The sequence below is a fragment of the Hetaerina americana genome, unplaced genomic scaffold (genome assembly GCF_022747635.1).
Source record: "Hetaerina americana unplaced genomic scaffold, ioHetAmer1.1.p SCAF_7, whole genome shotgun sequence".
NCBI lineage: Eukaryota > Metazoa > Arthropoda > Insecta > Odonata > Calopterygidae > Hetaerina > Hetaerina americana.
In genome coordinates this window covers 47,187,203-47,202,400 of record NW_027287316.1, presented here as the reverse complement: position 1 = coordinate 47,202,400, position 15,198 = coordinate 47,187,203, and the positions used below count along the sequence as shown (strand labels likewise).

Genomic DNA, 15,198 nt, shown 5'->3' with positions numbered 1-15,198 from the left:
TTTTGTAAAAATTCTTAGAAATTTTTTTGTTCAAAAGAGTTGCGTTTAGAACTGCAGGAAGAAAGTAAAAAATTACTTCCCGTCCTTTTTTGCATTGAATGACATCACAAAACAGGTTGATTAATTCAGCACAGATTTTTTAAACATCCTATGCATAGGCTCTATGGCTCAATTACTCAGGAGGTCAACTTCCTCAAAAATCCTTAATTGGAAACGATAAGATCATAAATGGAAATTGGCTCCATCCTGTCCTTCAACGCAGTCTGAGGAGGATCCGACAATAGGTGGGCGAGAGAAACCGAATCCTGTTGTCCCCGTCAGTGATTTGTTTCCTCAAATAAAGCCACAGGGACATGAAGAGGCTCATGTAATTGGGATTCGCGCACTTCCTAATGCATTTCGAATTCTCAGCGTGAGCGAAGATGGCTTTCTATTTATTTATTTATTTATCCATTAGTCCGAAAACAGCACTCTGGCCTTTACATCGGACTATTAACAAAGAATAACAATGGAGACGATTACAAACACCCAAGCCCTAGGTGGAAGAAAACCCACCCAGGCGGGAATCGAATCCGCGACCCATGTATTGGCAGACGAGGACGTTACCCCGCCACCACCGAGGCCGGCAGTTCTATTGTGGGAAACAATTACTGGGGACAATAGAAACGCCCTCGGCATCAGGGAACAGTTCATAAAAACTCACATGCGTAGTTCATGTGACTTCAGGGTTTTCGAGTTCCTCCCAGGTTGAATCATCTTGATGGACAACCATTTCGCTGAAATAATCCCAAACGGCGTCTTCAAGTATCCGTCTGAATGAATTGGAATAATTCAGACGAAACCATTCGCCTGAACGTGAAGTTCACTTTTACTCGTATAGAACTTTGAGACGTGGGCGATAGCAGTAAAAGCAGCATTTGATGCTACGGAGAATGAAAATGAAATGGATATATCGGCTGCGTCATCAGTAAGTCCTTCGAAGAGTCATCATTGACGAAAAGAAAATCTAATGGAGAAAATTTTGATTTCCAATATTTTTCTGAAGATGGTAATGGAAGTTATGACGATGAATAAGATAATGGCCAATTACCTTTGATGGTATGGGCTAGAGAAAAAGAAGGATTCATGACGAGAAACGCCAGGGAATGGAAATACGCGTATGAAGGAATTAGGGGGATGGCAGGGAACAGGATAGATAGGAGCGCGGCTGCAAAACAATCCTGCGTTGATATTTTGGATTTCGCTTTACTATGCTATTTGTGATAATCGTTTACACTGAAGTAATTAAAACTTTGAGTATTTTCGCTCTACTAAAATGCCTAAGTTACATGTACCAGGAGTGTGGAATAACTAATCTATATTTTAAGGGGAGGATTTTCAAAGAAAGCACTGGGGATCGACAGCATCTAAAATAGAACGCTAAACGAAAACTGGTCTACAGTGATAAGCTTATTTTCTACTTTAGCGGAAACATATTTGTACGCGGTAAGTTTAACAGTGCACGGCAAAGAGTTGCATACGATAAAAATCTAGACAGCGTTCAAAGTACAAACTCATACACACATCACGATTGCTGAACTGATGGTATTTATTATTGAAACGATTGAATGCTGTGGCCTACCCATACATTTATGAATCTAGCACCAGAATTGTCTACTTTTCCTTAGGGTCAAACGATGTAATTTTCCAGTGTTTTAGTTTTGAATTATTTTCGAAGGGCTTTTAAAAGCAGCTGGGTCACTAATACCCTTTTTATGGCAATTGTTTTATATTATCAAATATACCATTATTTAACCGGAGAGCTTACAGGCCTGTATTATAAATTGACGGCATTTTAACAGTGTCATGTCGGTGTAACAAACATGTCATCTTTTAGTGCCTAATTGATTGGAATGTCACATAATTGTCGGTTGACCGAGAGGAAACAGTATGGCACCCACCTTTCAAGATTTCGCAAATTTTCAGCAATAGAAGGCCTTAAAAACCCTAAGCGTGACGGCAACCTTGTACAGATGATGACGTCGGAACAGGTGTGAACCGCCCCAAAATCTTTCCTTTGTATCTATTTCGTTCTCCAACCTCCGTCCACGGAGCGGTCTCACAAACCGGTCTCACGCTATGAGGATGCCTTGGAAAATTTACATCTCAGAGATCTGTCGCATAGCGTAGTCTTTCCACCATTTGGCATAAGTATACTAATCACAGCATAATAATGCTCTAAAGGAGTATTAGAAAGCAACACTTATGAACACCGACGATTTATGGAGCCCAGGACTAAGTTATTTCGTTAGTGGTGGTAAGTTCAGTTCCATACAGAGATGAGCAAAATGATAATTGAAGGACATCGATCAGTTTAAAGTAATTAAATGCGCGGCATGCGATTTCTTCCGTTGTGAGATTTAGTGAGGGATGACAATAAATCCGAAACGTTTTTAATACATATCATATCGCATATCTTTAATAAATAACAAATTAAATCCTAAATATAGGATGCACTTTTCTTCATTTTCATCACCATTTATTTTTCTGATCACTTGCGATCTCTCAAAGACGCAAGTCAAAGTAGTTTTATCTTTATCGGCTTGTCTGCTGGCTTCATTCGGGTAAATATGACTGGAGGAGCAGTCTTCTACTACCCCATGGGAGTAAATAAAGCAATTGGTAACGTCTGCCACTATTTTATAGGTATTTGGTCCTTACTCGTCTACATTTTAACCACTAATCACCGCTTTAAGTAGGATTTTAGATTAAATCTGTAGCCTATGGGTGAGCCCGTCAGAAAACACTCCGCAATGACTCAATCCATCAATGTCATATACGTGGAAGGATAGTACTTGATGAAGACTAATGCAAACAGCAACTCTCTCATTAATATTATATAAAATAACTATTATTTTATTTTGATATTTAGGCAATATAAATAATTCGTTCTCGATAAAATGGATAGTTCCAGTTATTAATTTATGGAAAAGATTCTTATTCAGGTAAGACTACTTTGAATTTACGCATAAAAATATTTCTTCCACGATCCAAGTATCGACTTACAAAGCCATCTTTCGGTAAAGAGTACAGATATGTTCTCTACTATTTACCAGAAGATTATTTTTTTAAGTAGAAACATAAGTTGCGCGAATAAATTTCTTTGCGTGAAAATACAAAGTGGTTAGACTAAAATAATTTTAATTTTGTGCGAGTACAGCACAATTAAGTGTAGCGAGTAAAGACATAAGCATGTATAAAGAGAAAAAAAGACTTATCATAAACGATTTAAACCGCAACATAAATAACTTAAATACGAGTAGAAGTGCTCATAATGTATAACGCGAATAATGCGAAATGTGGACAAGAGTTGTAAATGGAATCCAGCAGACATTCAAAAGTTTTGATGGCACCATATCTAGTGCAATATTGACTGTAGGTTTTGTAAGGAAAACTCTTTCCAGCTTTATATTGAAGATTTTTGCCATCGTGAGGAATGAGAAAAAAATCTGCAATTTCACAGACACCATTTCTTCGCATGATCATGTTTTCGCTGCCGTACTGCACTTTTTGGCGTGCAAGGCATCGACACCATGGTCATATGAATGCATTGTGATTGTGGAACTGCAGTTTTTTTTCATTTAGCGAAAAAATGGCAATATTACCCGTTTGTTGGAAGTTTATCCTCTTAATATGCCATCGGTAGTACCTCCTTTCCTTAAACTGTGTGTCCAGTACTTTTCGTTTCCTTTAACACAATCCTTCTATACAAATGAGGAATATATTTTTTGTTGCCTTAATGGAATTTTGTATTCAATATAAAAGATACTGTTGGGTATAGAATTTCGTTGAAGGATTCATAATCTGAATATCGTATTGAATTTATGTGTTTGCTGCGAATTCAACTATGGTGAATTTTGATTTGGTAATTAATAATAATTACTTCAAAAGGGAACAGTGAGGAGATTTTTTCTAATTCAAGGTCATATGCATGTTTTAAGGAGTTCGCCCTCCAAGGGCGAATACGTTCAGGATTCAAAAAATCACTTTTCAAGGTTTTTCAAAAGAATATGTAATTTTTTATAATACTGTGTTTTCTGCGATGAAATGTTAGCAATAAACTATAGAAAGGAGCATATTTTGTTCGTGTAACCGAAATGACACGCTTATGATGCTACACTTCGGATTTTTGGGATTAGCATTGGATAGAGAATTTTGAAGTGTTGCACTCAATCAGTTTTCGGATCCGGATGCCGCCGAATGAATAAGGATTTTCAACGGAAACGGCAGAATTAACATTTTTTCCTTCCGGCAGTTAATGCTTTTAAGAATTTCAAGGATTGCTTGATCGCCCAGAAAAGGGAAAGTTTTAGAGCAAAAACTTTATTTCAATACTCAACGTTACAGAACTGATAAGACGATAAAGTATGTGGAACCTTGACTGAATTTCTCGAAATTATCAATTTGATACTCGAGGATTCACGAGACTGATGTACACATTATTTACCGAAGTTTAGTGTAACTTAGGAACATGGTTCCCATCAACTCAAACCCGGATTACTGCAGACCAAAATGTAATGGATGCATGGAGAAAATCTCTAAATACAATACACATAAGTAAAAAACTCTGAAATAAAAATATCTGATCCTTTCCGGGCGAATTTTCTGGGTTGAGTCTTTCTGATCTCCCACCTGGCCACTTCTCCATTTCCGTCAATTCTTAAATGCTCTTGTGGAGTGTGTAAAATGAGGTGAAAATGGAAAATTTGACTCAGTGGAACAGCTGAGATACTTCATTCACACCCAGTAGTATCGGTGCAAAATGACATTTCAGGTAGTCGATGTGTTCTCAAGAGCAATGGGTTACTCCGACATCGCAGATTCAAAATAAATAAATAATTTATGATGGATAAATAAAAAATAAATCAATAATAATATAAACAGATAAATGCCAAACGAATGCAAAAACACAGCATCAATTGGTTTGGAAAGTCAACGGTTTGAAGTCATTACAACGGAAATTTAAGTCATGACTTTTAAGCATGATTACCAATTTGCATGGCTTGAGGATATCTTACTACGCATCTTTTATAGAAACGACATTTTGATTTCATGGAAAATTTTCTCGAAATAGATTTGCTTCATATTTTTCAGCTCTCTCTGGGTGTGCGATCATCATTCTCGGGGTAGACTCTTCACTACGTGTCAGTATGAAATTTGCACCAAGCGAACGGATTTCAAATTGCCGCGCGATATTCCAAAAGCAATTGAGAGAATACTAATTAGCAGGAGGAAAAAACCTCTCGAGTTTACGCTACCAGTCATACCCCCTAAGAGACGAAGATACAATAGTCGCCAAGGAAAGGAAGACAAGAATGGTTATTCCACTACCAATTGTAATGATAGAGTAAAGTTGAGTGCCTTTGTTTCCTCGATCTCCCGCGGCCAGTCCTCGGCGGCCCACCGTGAAAAGGTTGAAGGATGAGAAGAAAAAAAAAGTGGCTTCTTAGGCATCGGGGATTTCCCGTGGAATGGTTGTTGGGATGGGGAAGGAGGAGCGGAATCCAGTTCCCTCACACACGAAAAGACGTCAAGCTGATTGGCCCATGAGGTTTTGATCCGCTTCCCCGGATACTACCACGATCTAAGGGGTATATAAAGACGAGCCATCGTCCATGCTTTACACTCTGCGCCCACAACAGAGAGAAAGACAAAGCATCAACATGTTCGGACTCAAGGTGAGTAGACTGTTTCAACCTTTCGTTCTTGTGGGGAAGGAAGAAGGGCGGTGGGAGATATAGGTCAGTTCGGTGACCATTTTCAAGGTCTGGGTTCAGAGGCAACGATCGGAGGCCACTTGGGGCTTTGGCCTGTTGTCAGGGCAGCTCTTTCTCCGAAGCCCCGAATGACTTCACAATATTTCGGCCTTTAGCCTATCAACGTCGGAGTATTTCTCCGAAGGGCTATCCGCTAAGGGTGGCAACGAGTACAACTCGCGGATCGTTTATTGCTAGAAAAAGCGTCGGGATTGGTCTACATGACGAATAACTGCCGGCTACCATCATCTAGCCGATAAAGGCTTCGATTAGTCCGACGAATGGCTAAATTAAAGGATAAAAACGAGTAGTCTAGGAATGGAAAATCTCGTATATATACGTCTTATAGTTGTTAAAGTAGCATAATCTTTAAAAGTTATTTTATCTGACTTTTGGTAATACAAAAGAGATGAATTGTAAAAGATTTTACGCTCTCTTTAGGATCCAGTAGGACTCTTTAGGATCCAGTAGCATTTAGATGGGAGTTCTAAGTCTGATTTAAAGTCTGAGCTACTGGAAATAACTTCATAAATAAAAAACACTCAACGATTCATTATTGTGAGTTTCCTAACTATTTTCCTCAAATCAAAACTTAACAAGTAGAGAGCTTGACTAGTTGAACAAGTAAATGGGTGGAAGTAAGCGCATGAAAGTAAGAATGTAAACGTAAAGGAATTTAAGGGTCGAAAAGCAAAAAAATCTTTTTGAGTACTAAAAAGCAACACTACTTGAGCGTGAGGGCGATACTACTGCGGAGGATTAGTGCTAGCTTAAAATAAAGTTATTTTACTGATAACCAGATTTATTTCGCGATCGCAAGGCTTCGTCTTCACACTCGTTTAAATATGTATTTCCTACAGAGGGCAAGATTGATAAAACCCCGATGTAATTAAATGCGTAGCACTCCAGCACTTTGGAAAAAATAGTGTTGGGGCACTATTTTTCCCAGAGTTGCCAGAGTTTTTAACTATGGAAGAATTTAAAATAAATTTTGCAAAATGGGATGCATCATTTTTTACTCGTCGTTAATGCTGCACAGTTATTTCGAGGAAAGCTTACGAAAACGAAACCTGTTGTAAAACCATATTTTTTTTAAATTAAAACGAATTCTTCAACGTTTGGATATTACTTATATACCTTCGTAAAATATATTGATAGTTTTAATTTCCCCCTTATCGAAAATATTTTCAATATTTAAGAGACTCATCTTAATACATCAGAGAGATTTTCCAGTAATCGCCCTTAAATTGCAAAGTATGGAGCGAAAAATATTACGGTGACCTATCACGAATTCATTATTTGTGATGCTTTTATACCAGACATCTTTTGTTCTCTGAATCTCCAAAAAATTTACTAAATTATTCTGTGTGCGGGTATATAGGTTTCGATCAGCCCCTGCCATGAGTGTATCGAAGTTTTAAACTCTCTAGGCTCGTGGACATACTAGAAAAACTGCCACCTAAAAGCTCTGAAATACCCTTTAATAATTCCAATGGATGGCAAGAATAGAAAATATAGCTCTGGTTTTTTCCTAGCCCTTAGGCGAAGTGAAAAAAATTATATATTCAGGTAGACAACAAAATGTGCAGCAAGTTCACAAGGCCGTGAAAGTCCGATTTAAATTTCTGAGGTTAAGTTTATTTCTCTCCCTACTAATTCCATGATTACAATTTGAATGGATCGAGAGATTATTCTGAGGGATACTCCACTTGTTCCACGCTGGAACACGAGTGGCAAAATAAGAGACGCGCTTTTGAATCACAAATTCGCCAAAAAAAAGAGAAAATGACATTTCCAGATCCCCTTTCACCCTTCCTCCAATCGGTAGTGATTCTTGGATATCTGGAAACCCTGCTCCACTGTCCAACATGCGTAGGCAGATAGTGCGTGAAGTTGAAGAACTATTTATCGTAACGCTGAGTTTTTAGACTATTTCACGTCGATTTAGCCGGGGCCTGCCGCGGAATGTAGCATTGGTTAGTCACAAGATTCATCTAAATCCTACCTTAACAAATAAATTACTCTTAATAATTTATACATAGTGATATTAAGATGCACGCATTAATAGGTGTCTCATTACATATGTCCACACGGTTTTAGTCCTTGAATTATCCTCATAAATATTATTTATTACCTAAAATTATCTTTTCATATTCACCAATCACTACAGTTAGTAAACCCTAAGTGATTGAATTTCAAATTATTGATGTTTGTGTGGGTCCATTTCTTTTCTCTTTTCATTCGTTGCATAAATGACATTTCTTAATGCACCCCATCACTCTTCCTTAACTCTTTGAATCCACGATGACACTGTATGTTATGCGTATGAATTCCCAATGACATATTTGAATGTTTATTCTTTTTCCTCCACAGCATTTGCTGATCCTTGTGATCGCCGTCGTCGTTGTGTATGCCGCTGACCTGGAAACTGCTGAAGGAAGACATGGATACGGAGGCTACGGAGGATATGGAGGCAATAGAGGAGGCTATGGAGGCTACGGAGGCGGCTACGGTGGATACGGAGGAGGAGGATACGGGCACGGTGGATACGGAGGTGGATATGGAGGCTACGGAGGTGGATATGGAGGCTACGGTCACCATGGACACCATTACGGTTAAAAAGGAACCCGACTTCAAGACAAATCGACGGAATCGGCACACCATCCACAGTGAATTCGGCATCTCCTGACTGAGGCTGTGAATTGTTCATCGAGATAGCCAAACCCTTCTTCTTTCTACCTCGGCCGAGATACATCCTATCGGTCGGAGGAAAAACATTTCCGAGCAAATGAAAATTCTACGAAAATATGGTATAAATCAAAGAAAAAAGAAAATAAAAATTCACCTTTAAGCCAACTCTGTAGTTGTTATTTGTAAAAATTTACAAAACCGAAATTATACCTAAGCCCAATAGCTCCCGAGGGAATCCACAAGCGAATTGACCTAGAACAAGATACTTTAAGGGACCTTAAACATGATTAACTTTACGTAATGATTTCTGTTGCTTGCCACGAAAATGCTGAACGTTAACTGATTCGAGCTCGTACTACTATGCTCTACTTGTGGCTGCTCAATGGTCGAAAATATCATTATTGGTAAAAAATTAACCGTCCTCGGATCAACGCTGTTTTAAATTAAAGTTCCCAATAGAAACAGATTCCTTATATATCGATGTGACAGGGCTCGCATTATTACAACCATTCTAGCTGATATCATGCCATCTGGGATATTCTTGGTGGTGTACGATTCCAGAAATGAACTTGTAAAATTTACCACCAACAAAGCGGCAGTAATCAATTCTGGAATTGGTGGGATGAAAATCTCCATAACATCTGTGATTTCATATTATCTTTTCCAATGCGACAGTTATGCAACATACATATCAATAACTTTAATTAACTACCATCGTCGGACATTCTACTGCGAAAAAATCCACCCGAATTGTGGAATTTTAACTGTCAAAAATGAGGTTATCTAAATGAGATATTTTACTCATCATCAGTTCAGCGGAAAATTTCATGAAAGTACTTAATAAATACCAATGCACTAAGAAAAAGAATTCAGCACAAAATAAAAAGTTTTGATAAACAACGCGCGTTTCGACTAACATATTCATCTTCAGTGACAAGGCATGGTTATGTGCCCGAAAATAGCTCCAACATATTTCTTAGGGATGGTACCCTTACAATCATGGCCTAATAATTAGTATAACAATATTTAGCTTAGACTTGTGGTATTCAATTCAAGTATTTTTAATATTTCAATAATTTATCGTTACAAGCGTGTTTGCTGTATTCTCTCCCGAAACAAAGATCATATTCCATTTAGGAAGCAACGGAAATGAGTTCAGCTACTTGTCATTCCCTTAATAACTCCAGCTACCATATTTCAAAATGTTTTTTTGCAAAATACGAAGTATGAAAGAGAATGAATGCATGCAAAATATGCGTGAGACGTTTCAGTAAAAACATTTACGGGCCAGGAAGGGAATTTGCACATGTATCTTCTAAGATACGCTTATGTTCGTAAAATACTATGCAACTAATTAGAGCTGAAAGATATCCACCGCTAAGGATTTCAGATGATCGTCTACGTATGTACGTAGAAAAAATTATGGTGCAAATTGCGAATATTAGAAGATCCAAGAATATCACTACCAAGTAATTGTGAAATGGCTTATTTTTTAACTGGTAGGAATGCATAATTAGCTAAATTTGTCGCGACGTAAGTCACAGTTCATTATTAATCAATAAGTACCTTAACCCTAATTATTTATATTTGTGCGTGTGTCGCAGTTTGGGAGGGCCCGGGTTCGATTCCCGGGCAAGCCTCTCTGGAAACCTGCAGCTCCTATGTGATTTTCCGGGTACCAGATCTTCCTGGGAAACCATTACTGACACGGAAAGGAACTGGCTCCCCTACTCTGATGTGTGAATTGCACACGCCGTCGGGCTTAGTACTGGGTGAACCATCACCTACCAAACTGACCTTTCGGGTGATGGGTGATTACTGTGTTTATGGTTTTCTATATATATATATATATATATATATATATATATATATATATATATACATATACACACACATATACAGACCCACACGTATTTATAAAATTATGATTAAGGTTTATATTATATACATGTATATGTGTATACATACATATACATAAAAAAATATTTCTCATGCATGCATTTACGAAAATAAATTTATTTTTTGTATGGGAATCAATCACGACAGGATGTTGGATAGATAAAGGGCTTCTAATTTAAGTTAAATAGAGTAAAATAGCGTAAAATTAATAAATATATAAAATATAGTAAGATAAGTAAATTTAATAAATAGAGTAAAATATAAAAAGTAACATAGGCTGTTTATGGTTTTATATCGTATATATATTACGCACCAGGTATGCAACATGAAAAATCAAGTTTTTCTCAACTTATGGTTACAATATAGTTTTATAAAATTATTCAAACAGTATAGAACATGTTTTACTACAGAAAAATGTAAACGGTATCTAAGGTAGAGCCTACCTCACTAGAGGTAATTAGAACGCACAAGCCCTTCCACTACGTCGAGGTTGCAGTCCTTTCGAAGTAGTATGTCACTTGGTAATTTATATTTCTATCATATATTCTCCAATTCGTTTTATTATTAACGACTCTAAGATATCTTCCAGCGAAGAAAAATTCTTTAAGGTTAATTGTAGGCCACATCAATGAAAATTAAAAAGAGATGCATAAATAGATTTAAAAATAGAACTTTCTGAATGGTTCCTAGAATTCCAAACTTTAATATACAATTATACCATTATGTACAACGATTCTCAAGAGAATTTTTTTTCAGTCTTAAAGACTATCGAGATCCTTTCCTTATATTCCATTTTGTTTTTAATTTTTAATAATTTATTTACCTCGTAATCCATAAGTTCAATTTTTGAATGTTGGTAGCTGCGATTCCATATTCTCGAGAGAAACTTTCAGGATAAAATTTTCGCTGCTATTAAGACTCATATGCAATAATCACTTGCAAAATAATGTCTATATTCCCGGGAGTCATTGTCCCGTGGATAGACCTCTGAGCTACTGACCGGAGGACCCGGGTTCGGTTCCGGGTGACCCCGCTGGCGACCCTCAGCTTTAATATATATCTACATGGTAACTGCTCGCCATCGCTAAGCTGTGACAGGGGTGATTACATACTAAGCACGCGAAATCAAAAATTAAGTCTCCTGAATTGTCAGTTGCTATACATTTCCGTAAAATTTCTGTTTTGTTTTGCACGAGAGGTAACAGGATGCTCATTGAAACCGGATGATAGGCGTACATTGGAGGTATTTGTGATGAGGGTGTGAAGAATGATGGAAACGGTGAAATTGATAGAAAGGAAGACGAATGAGGGAGTTATAGGCATAGTGGGGAAGGAGAAGGGAGTCTCAGGAGAAATTCAAAGTAGGCAAGAAAGATGAATTCAGAGCTTTCGTCAATAAAATCGCTATTTTCAAAAATATCTGCAAAATCGCATTCCCACATACGACACTGTGACAAAGAAACTGCCAATTTACATAAAATGGCCAATACCACGAAATGAATCCAGAAACAGTTGTATGGATAAATTGATCCGGCGAAGCCGGGTGTAGACGCCAGTGTGTATAGGCCAAATTAAATGAGTGCGTAATTTTCCACCGACCATATTAAAAACTCATTTAATATGGGCATCAAACAATTCAACGAGGTGAAGCCTGAATGTGTACATCCGCCCTTCATCCCGTCCAACATCCCTATCCTGTTCCTTACCTTTCCTCATTTGCCCAACATTCTCCCCTCAATTACAGTATTCAACATCCCGCTGCCGGTCAATACCACTTTCATCCACTTTTCCGGCCTCCATAGGATTTCTCCCAACAAACCCCCCTCTCCTCGCCCACCATGCCAAGTACTTCCTCATTTGTTTTCTTCTCTGTCCATTTCACCTTCTCCATTCTTCTCCACACCCACATTTCAAAAGCCTCCAGTCTACGCCTATCCTCCTGCTCCAATGACCACGTTTCCGCGCCGTACATAGCTACGCTCCATATCAAAGTTTTTACGAGTCTTTTCTTAATATCCTTACTCAACGTCCCTGTCATCAACTCCCTCCTCCTTGTGAAAGCCTCTTTGCCCAGCGCAATTCTTCTCCTTACGTCCCTACCACTTTGACCGTGTTGGTCCAAAACACCTCCGAGATACTTAAACTGTTCTACCTGCTCTAGTTTTTGCCCTCCTATTTTAATGTTTAGCTTAGCCTTTTTCTTTCTAGAAAATCGCATAACCTTTGTTTTATTAAAATTGATTCTAATCCCATAACTGTCGCACTGAATTTCCTATTCACTCAGCAATGCTTGCAACCCCTTGACTGACTGACAAACTAAAGCTTGGTCATCAGCAAACCTAACTGATTTTACGAATTCCCCGCCCACTTTCATTCCTACCTCCAGTTCTTCCCATGCCTCTTTGATCATTTCCTCTGCATACAGGTTGAACAGCAACGGTGATAATGGGCAACCCTGCCTTACACCCCTTCCTAACACTGCCCATCCTGACTCCCCGTTTCCCACTCGCACCTGAGCAGTCTGAGACATGTACAGGTTGTGGATTAGCCTCCTTTCCCTCCAATCTATTCCCATTTTCTGCAATATACTCATTAGGTTTTCCCAATTCACTCTATCAAACGCTTTTTGAAATCTACGAAACAGGCAAATATCTCCTGGTTGTGTTCTATATTCCTCTCGATTAATAATCTCATTACTGCAATGGCATCACGCGTACCTCTCCACCTTCCTAAACCCAAACTGATCATCCCCTAAGTAATCATTTGCCCTACTCTCTATCCTTTTGCTTATGATCCTGAGAACAACTTTAGCTGCGTGGGATATCAAACTTATTGTCCTGTAGTCCTCACATGACGTAGCCTTTACCTTTTTCGGAATAGGAACTAAAACTGATCACACAAAGTCTTCCAGCCAGATTCCTTCCTCATAAATACTACGAATCAGCCCATATAGCCTCTTCCTCCCATATTTCCTAAACCCTCGCTCCATATCAAAGTTTTTACGAGTCTTTTCTTAATATCCGAGTAAGACGTGTTTCGTGATTTTCGCTAAGATGGAAAAAGAGCAGTATCGTTCGGTAATTCGCTTTTTGCTTTTGGGTGGGAAGAAATGCGAGGAGATAAGAGCAAAGTTGGATGCTGTTTGGGGACATATCGCCATCTATGACCACAGTTAGATATTGGTTCAAAGAATTTAAACGTGGGCGAACATCTGTTTTTGATGAGGGACCAGGATGCCCGGCAGACGTGGTTACTTTGGAAATCATTCAAAAAGTCCACGCCATGATTATCGCTGATCGACGAACGAAAGCGCACGAAGTAGCAGAGGCCGTGGGTGTGTCGCACGGAACGTCAATTAATATTTTACATGATAAGTTGGCGAAGAAAAAATTGTCGGCCCGATGGGTGCCGCGATTGCTCACGGTGGACAAAAAGCTGATCCGGCTGTCAACTTCATGAACTGCATGAACTACATTATGAAATGCTGCCGCACCCCCCGTATTCACCCGATCTGGATCCTTGAGACTTTTTCTTTTTCCGAGACAGAGGCGTATTTTGGAGAGCTCGATAAATCCTATTTTTGGAGGGGTTAAACAATGGCCGGAACGTTGGGAGAAGTGTATCTTTCTAAAAGGGGACTACAGGTATGATAGGACGGATTTTCTCTGGCGCGAACGGAGCGGTGGAGGGGGGTCTGCCTGGCAGGGTAAGGTGGAGGGGGCTCTTAGCTACAGAACAACACCAACCTCAGTCGCCTGCGGGCTGTCGTTGAGTGAGGACACCGTTTTTAGTGAAGCAAGTTTTTTGTCCGCGTCGAAAAACAAAATGAATCTGAATTTAGAGCAACATTATTCCGTGAAGTTTTGTGCGAAACTCGGGAAGACGGCAACTGAGACCCTCAATATGATCAAGCAGGCTTATGGGGACACTGCCTTAAGCCGTTCCACAGTATTAGAGTGGCAAAAGTTTTTTAAAGAGGGTAGGGAGCTCGTTGAAGACGACCATCGCTCCGGACGGCCGTCGACGGCAAGAACCGACACGAATGTGAACAGAGTGAGGACACTGCTGAACACAGACCAACGCCTAACCAGTGAAGAAATTGCAGACCAGTTGGGTCTGTCTGCATCCAACGTCCAACGCATCATTTCACAGGATTTGGCCATGCGCAAGGTGTGCGCCAAGATGGTGCCGAAAATTCTGAGTGTCGACCGACAGCTCCTGGCCAAATACAGCGTTGCCACGTTGCCGCAGCCGCCCTATTCTCCCGATCTGGCGCCTTCTTCTTCCCCCTGATGAAAAGACAGCTCAAGGGACGACGTTTTTACTCGATAAAGGCCGTTCAAGAGGCTTCGACGAGGGTCATCAACGGCATCCCCAAAGAAAATTTCCAGCGGGCGTACGGGGAATGGGAGCAACGTTATACTGAGTTGTGTAGCAGCTCTAGAAGCATACTTTGAAGATTATTAAGTCGATGTAAGTATATCGTCAATAAAATTCTCGTAAAAAAATCAGTCCTACCACTTTTGGGTGCGACCCTGTATCTTCATTACCTTTCTGTTTATAAGTCAAATTATGGAGGTCAAATGAATCAGAATCGGTTCAACAAGAATCATAGGAAGTCTGTGTCAAAATGGGTCAATTCCGCAGAATTAGCAAAATAATCCTCCCTAAAATTTGGAAGGCCGTGCCCCTTCTTGTACGAAAAGAAAAAAATACATAGCCTTTCACTAATTTTTTATGAAAAATTTGGATTTTTTTCAGTTACAAATTATCAGAGAGGTAACTAGAGTTTGCTTGCATTTTTAGAAAGCAG

At 39.1% G+C, this 15,198-nt stretch overlaps 1 protein-coding gene across 1 annotated transcript; it reads left to right on the top strand.

The window, feature by feature from the left end:
* The first annotated feature begins 5,644 nt into the window (after positions 1-5,644).
* LOC139696466 (neuropeptide-like protein 31) lies at positions 5,645-8,645 on the top strand. Its single transcript, XM_071595249.1, has 2 exons — positions 5,645-5,717; positions 8,169-8,645. Exons 1-2 carry the CDS (start codon positions 5,655-5,657, stop codon positions 8,412-8,414), a joined length of 309 nt encoding a protein of 102 aa, XP_071451350.1. The 5' UTR covers positions 5,645-5,654; the 3' UTR covers positions 8,415-8,645.
* The last annotated feature ends 6,553 nt before the right edge of the window (positions 8,646-15,198 follow it).